Below are 6838 nucleotides of genomic sequence, written 5' to 3'. Positions count from 1 at the left end.
ATATCCCATATTACTTCCTGTGACGGCTGCGACTCGTAAACCCTGTTGCATAGACGTTAAATAGGTAATTTTGTATTTCACACTTTCACTCTTTGTGTTTCTTAATACGTTAAAAAGCAGCGCGGCTAAATAAAACTCGCTCAACATATCTACGCGTATATCTTTTAATATAGCGGGGAGTAGAAATTACGGTAATTTTTTTTGTCTTACGGTACCTCGATTTTCCAAATGCGAAACATACTGCTGCTCTTCGGGACATTCTTAAAGATTTCACCGTTAGAGTCATCAGAACGGCAGCTCCTGTCGTCCTATAGCACACCGACGAAATTTCGTTTTAGGAAAAGAGTATATTTTATAAATAGATTTTACACAAATAATATTACGATCAATTCTATTTTGTATTTAAGTGAATTTTTAAATTGTATTTTGCTTCGCGTGTGTATACAAGTTGGATAATAATGGTATTATCGTTGGCATTAGCATCAAGGTTTCTACAATGGAAACAATACAGTCATGGATATCGAATTCATTATCGATATTGCCGTGTACACCATATCAAACAAAAGTAGGAAACAAACGATACTAAAGATCGATCAATGATATTACATGTTGATAATTTTCGCGGTAAAACTATATCACCTTTAACTTTAAAAATTATATCACGTCTGACCCGCTGAAACACATTCTTTATTTTTTGTTTTTGAAAATTTTATAAAGATCCTTTTATTAAAATCACGTTACCGCCGTGAAAACACTCGCACGTTACGTCCTTCTCACGCTTTCCCTCACGAAATCATGATTCCTATTGTATCTTTAATTACACACCGGCTCTTCGACCTTTCCCAATAGTTCTGACATTTGCCGCTATCGATTCCTCGGTTTTCGATCACGATTCTATTCTTTGCGCGTCGATTACCGATCCGTCGATCCTCTATCGATTACTTCTGCAGTTCAAATCAACCAAACACTAGTCAGATCGTTTCTGATCGAAGTCAAGAATCACGGCGCGAGCCGTGCGCGTATAAATTTCGCAACGGAGAAACGCGATCGTACCGAACGGTTACCGGCAGAAAACTAGGGTATGAGAACTCACGAGAGCGAGGTCCTCGGAAGGACTTAATCGCAGGTGATCCGCGATCGCGCGTACATATGCGCTCACATAAGTATATGAGTGCAACTGTACGAGGCCAGGTCTCTGTTTACACGTTCACAGGCGCAACTGAACAGCGTAAAAATATAATTCGCGAAATAACCATCAGCTTTATCAGAAATTAATTGCCGTGTTCTTTTTCACGGCGGATGATGATGTTTCTACCCGAACAGGATGTGACTAGGGATAAGTGTTACAGAGAAAACGGACGTGTATATTGTTTTCATATCCGTAGAAATAGCCGTGTAGACGTGATGGTACAGTTTAAGTGGAAAAGAAAGAGATTCATAATGTAGCTTCGACGGTTAATCGGCAGCAGAGGATGAAAAGTTCCCCTTCTCAACATATCCTTGAAACCGCCAGAAATTATACATTGTTGTTGAACTAACCTACAAATTCCATGCATCGCCATGAATATCTCGATTCGTTTCTTTCCTATTCCTTTTCCTCGTCGCGTGATCGTTTTTTTCGAACAACTTTCCGCCACTGACAACCGGTTTCAAACGTTAATTGTTCTACGCTTTTCACAGATCTATTCGTCGAGCGTTGTCCTGCCTTAGATATAAATATTTCAACACCGATGACGTAACGTGACTGGTACCTCCGGCTGTGCGCCGATTGCCGTTAGTGCATGAACCTGCGCATCGGTGTAGGTAATGCAAAGTGCACACAGGCGTGTATGCTATTGTCTTTGCGGATGCATCTCCGCGTTCATTCATGCCCACGCCCGCCCGTTGCCACGACACACGCACGTTATGAACGGAATACGCGTGTATACACGTGTTGCTCGAACGTCGTCCGCGACGATCATTTGCGGCAGGAAGTGGTGACTGCACTTGCTGCACGCCCACCAACCTGTGTTCGCCAATCCTTCCACGGTCTCACGAAGAGGTGAAAATTCGTGGTTGCACGACTCGATGAAATTGTCAGAAATTTTTTACGTAGGAATCTTTTCTTTTCTTTTACAGATAATACACTATGAAATAATACACAAGTCATTTGAAAAGTTCTCGAAATGGAATGAATGGACTGGTTTACATCGTTTTCAAATAATTTTTTTATATAATCCCCTTTAACATCAATGCACTTGACCAACGATGTTTCGAAGTCTTATACTATCACGAAATTCCGGTTCGTCAAGACCAGGTTAAATATTCATCAACAGCTTCCTTAAACTTCCTTCTTTAACAAGAATTTTTTTCTACCAGGAATTTTTTCAACCGTGAGAATAGAAGGAATTTAGAGGCAGCTAAATCTGGCGAATAATGTGGATGTAGCGATAAATCGTACTTATACTTTGATTTTTGTTTAGTTGAAAAATTTGCATTCGAATTAGCTGCTGATCAATTGTTAGTACGTAGAAGAATGATTTGATATGCTACACTTATTTATACGACAAAAATTTCAGAACTTCTACTGCCACTTTTCAAATAACCCACGTTTTTCATCAGTGATGCAATTAAAAAATATTACACGATAACGAAAGGAATTGTAAAATGCGTAAGACTTTTCCAAGAAAGGTGCAACAGTAAAATATGTATCACTAAAAGTGTATCTCTTTTTTGTATCATAAATGGTCACATCTAAAAACTGGGATACAGTCGTTGCGCAAAGGTGTTATGAAATATAGCGTTGGAATACATATAGTTCACTTCGTTAGAAGAGAAAGAAACACGGAAAGAAGAGAGAAAAATCGTGTTCGCATAGTTACGCTTCTATGCAGACTCACCCGTCTAGAGAAATCCATCTCGTTCTTCTTTCCCTGTGCTTTTTCCCGTCACGTCATTTGAAGGAACGTTCTCGTACGAGAGGAACGATATGCGCAAAGGAGCAGAAGAGAAGGCTGTTCGCCGCGAGGTGTAACACCGTCTAACTGTATGCGGGCACAACTGATATCATGCGTTCCTCGCTTAAAAAAGAAACCGTACCGGTGCGGACTCGTCCGGAAGTCGGCCCGGAACCCCGGCCGGCCACCCGTGACCAACGGGTATACTTGGTGAATACATGCGTTTTCAGCCATGCGGGCATCGTTTCTGGGGTACACGCATCTCGCTCGAGCGCACCTGTTCTGTGTATATACATACCTTTCTAACGTCATCATTCTACGCCACGAAGGTCCCCTATTCCCGATCTCGTTTTTTTTCCTTTTTCTTCCTCTCACAACGTCGGTTGTCTTCGCTCGAATAACGGAGACGACGTAACGATCATGATTAAGTACGCTTCCCTTACATTCACTTCTTGGAAGATCAACGGCGTGGCGGCTAAGAGAATCGCGATCGTTACGCTCCTTATGCACGGTATAAATTATTTATATTACTTTTTATTCACGATCAAGTGTTTCATATCTTGCTTTCTCAAGTAATTTGTTTGTAAATGGATAATAGCGTGATTTATAATTTGTTACGTGCCTGTCAACGAAGTAAATAACATGAGGCTATAATTCATCGCCGCCTAATGTATTAGCGGTGACGCGTGAACAGCCGCACGAAGGCTGCTCATTTATTATAATGTTGCCGGAGGGCGTTGTTTCTCTGTGCGCTGATGGAAACGATGGAATCGATGTCTGTCGGCCAATTTTAAAACGGGCATCAGACGTTTTTTCGAGTTGATTTTTTTATGGCGTTGCGGAGAAGCTGATGGACTGGAGAAATGACGAGTCCGACCATTCTAGCGGTTTGTCACTGTTTCTCGTACATTTTGTACTCCTCTGTTCGTTTAGATATACTTAAATCGTGTTTTCTCTTCTTTTGCGAGTAGTTGAAAATTTCGCGTGGGACGAGAGGAACTTTTTATCCAAAACTATGAGCGATATATATCTGTCAGGAGCTCTAGGATGCAATGTTTGTTCTCAAGGAGTACAGGTTTCATACAGTTTTGTTTGGCATCGTGATATTTCTTTATTTGTAACAGACTTATAAATGATGTTGTTCTTTCCCACATTCGAATCTATAATATTTCAAGAACAGGCGAACTTTGGCAATTGTAAGGAGTCGAGGAGTTTTACGTCGGCTCTCGAACGTCTTGAATTGGAAGCGGAAATTGAATTTAAAAATGAGACGATACCGCTTCGTCGAACGAGCGACGCTCAAACCGAACCATCTGACGATATTGACCAAGAATTGTTTGGCTTGAATGCTAGAGACATATTGTCTTACAGAAAGACTGTTCAACATTCTAACATTTTGAACTTTCAAGTAGGATTCATAGGGTCTTTGATATTTAGCGGTATATAATACATTGATGTTTACAGTTGAATATTTTAGGGTGTCATGCATTCACCAGAAGATATTGCCCGTTATTGGAAAAAGGATTCGCGAATGTGGCTTTGGAAGTCCGTAAAACTTACGCGAAGAATGAACAAATGTAAACCCCCTAATGATATGTGCATAGTAAATAAAGAGACGGAAGAAAAGCAATAATTTGAATGCTACTTATTTGTGAGCGCAAAATTCTTTACATTTAGATTACCGTTTTTAGCGTTCTTATTGTTGTTTTAAACCGACTTTACTTTTTAATACGTGTATGTTCCATTGAATAATACATTTATTAACACGTTAACTGCCACGCCGGTCCCTAGGGACCGGCACGAGACTTTTCGTTTACGCTACGCCGGTCTATGTAGACCGGCGGTTGATTTTTGCTTTAAGTTAGGCTGCCGCACCGGTCTGACCCTTAACTAAAGGTATTAAATAGAAAATATAATATTTTATATTATATTATATTATTTTATATTATTTTAAAACAATTTAAACAAAGATGCGGGTTTCCTTTCCACATGTTACAATAAGTTACTACTCTTTTTGTTAAATTTTTTGCCGATTTTCTATGAAATTAATTCAGTGGATGTATCACTTTCTAAATTTGACAACATTGTAAATTGTGTAGACAAAACAATTTTGAAAATCTTTGATATGGTCTGCTTAGAGAACGAAACTGTACCATAGATCGAGGTAGCGTAAACGGAAAGTCTCGTTTTGGTCCCTACGGACCAGCGTGGCAGTTATATGTTAATAAAATATTATAATAATTTTATAGCATATACGTTATATTATTTTTTGACTTTGCGTAATAAGGAAATGCAACAGTTTCGGTACTCTATTTAGAACGGAACAATAGACAAGTAAAGTGATTATATTCTTTTTTACTATAGGAAGTTTCGTTCTGAGTTCATATGTATAAAATTCAGATGTGATAAATATAATCATGGATGGAACGAATATTATTTGTTTTAACCACAAGTTTCTACAGAATTCAACATTTCTTTGTTTTCAAGGAATTCACCCATTTCGAAACGTGCGAAATCTAAGACTTCAATCTGTTCATTTTGCAATAATTGCTGTATAGACAAAGAAGGATCAAGCAAGAATTCTTGATACAGCATAACAGGTTCATCATCTGTGTTATCAAATGGTTCATCAATTTTTGCATCACCAACTTTCACTGGATTCATACCTAATATCAAAGCATGTATTATTATAGAAAACCTGCATGTTTTTACAGAAAAAATATATAGTATACTAACATAAGGACAAGTTTAATTACCAATAATATGTTGACAAAGTTGCATTCCTAGAACCTCTTTCTTTTTGTTAGATTTTAAAGCAACCAGTGCTCCATATCGTCCAAAAGATGATGGTACTGGATTAATAGGACTGGGATGAGTACAACCATATAAATGTACATCTGGTTGTACACTCATGCATAATGCACGTCTTATATTAATATTTTCTCCAACGCTTCCTATTGTTAAAGCAGAATGATCACTTAAACTTTTACCATCATTAGCACACAATTTATTTATCAATTCTGGGCATAACATGGTTTTGTTGATCAAGGAATTCTGTTCAATTGTTGTTCCATATTTCAATACAGTGGAAAGTATAATCTCTGCTAGATCATGGAACTTTTTATTTCTAGCAACAAAGTCTGTTTCACAATTAATTTCCACAAGTGCTCCATGACTGTTATTGGTGACCATTGCTATTAATCCTTGGGAAGTCAATCTGGATTGTAATTTTATTGCTTGAGTCCAACCTTCACTTTGAGCTTGATCATTTAGCCATTGTTCAGCCTTAAATATTAAACAAATTAACAATGCTCTTATAGAGACAACTGTTTAATTACACCCCTTACCTTTTCTACATCATTGTCATTTACTTCTAAAGCTTTTTTACAATTTACAAATGTATATCCAGTCTTCTTACGTAATTTGCTTAATAATGATTTTTTTGATGCATTGCAAAGTACATAATTTGTATGTATCGAACGAAATAATTGACGTGGAATCATCTGAAACATGCAACATGCGTTACTTTATGCAAAAACAGAGTAATAGCCTTTTATGGTATTACTGAGACCTAACCTAAAAATGTCTCAGCCTTAGTTTGACTAATATCTCAGTTGGATGAAATAATGTTACAATTATATTATCTGAAAAGAACATTTTCATTCAAAATTTATACAAACCCTTAGAGACCGATCAATTTCGTTGCCTAGAAACTACAGTCAATTGCAGTCACGAGTATCGCTCTATTCGTAATCTAATGACACTGAACATATAAAAAAAGTATCTTCAGCGTGTTGTTTTTTCAAACACCGTACAGTGACTTTTTCAATAGAACATTTAATTCATAGAAAGAGAGATCGTTTTGGAATATACTTACTGTATATACGTTTGAAAAACGTAGA

General features: G+C 37.6%; 2 protein-coding genes across 2 annotated transcripts in view; both read right to left on the bottom strand.

Moving 5' to 3' along the window:
• Positions 1–858, bottom strand: part of LOC108574705 (villin-1) — a 3894-nt gene extending 3036 nt beyond the window's left edge. Inside the window, exons 1-3 of the mRNA XM_017937328.1 lie at positions 826–858; positions 216–308; positions 1–42 (exon numbers count right to left, since the gene is read on the bottom strand). Of these exons, the coding sequence (XP_017792817.1) occupies positions 1–42; positions 216–308; positions 826–858 (168 nt within the window). The remainder of the gene's footprint in view (positions 43–215; positions 309–825) is intronic.
• Positions 859–5378: 4520 nt separating this feature from the next.
• Positions 5379–6448, bottom strand: LOC108574710 (elongation factor Ts, mitochondrial). Its single transcript, XM_017937336.1, has 3 exons — positions 6284–6448; positions 5693–6221; positions 5379–5602 (listed from the first exon to the last, which is right to left on the bottom strand). Exons 1-3 carry the CDS (start codon positions 6446–6448, stop codon positions 5379–5381), a joined length of 918 nt encoding a protein of 305 aa, XP_017792825.1.
• Between the last annotated feature and the right edge of the window lie 390 nt (positions 6449–6838).

Source organism: Habropoda laboriosa, unplaced genomic scaffold, assembly GCF_001263275.1.
Source record: "Habropoda laboriosa isolate 0110345459 unplaced genomic scaffold, ASM126327v1 scaffold223, whole genome shotgun sequence".
Classification (NCBI taxonomy): Eukaryota; Metazoa; Arthropoda; class Insecta; order Hymenoptera; family Apidae; genus Habropoda; species Habropoda laboriosa.
Note: the sequence above shows the minus strand (reverse complement) of the source record. Positions and strands in the feature narration are given on the sequence as shown.

Bases quoted from the DNA above. Each gene is read 5' to 3' on its own strand.
- LOC108574710 (XM_017937336.1), bottom strand. From the start codon at position 6,448: ATGTTTCAGATGATTCCACGTCAATTATTTCGTTCGATACATACAAAT. The intron at 6,222-6,283 runs GTAAGGGGTGTA...TTAATATTTAAG, and splicing joins ATGACAATGATGTAGAAAAG to GCTGAACAATGGCTAAATGA. The intron at 5,603-5,692 runs GTAATTAAACTT...CTTTGATATTAG, and splicing joins ACTTTGTCAACATATTATTG to GTATGAATCCAGTGAAAGTT.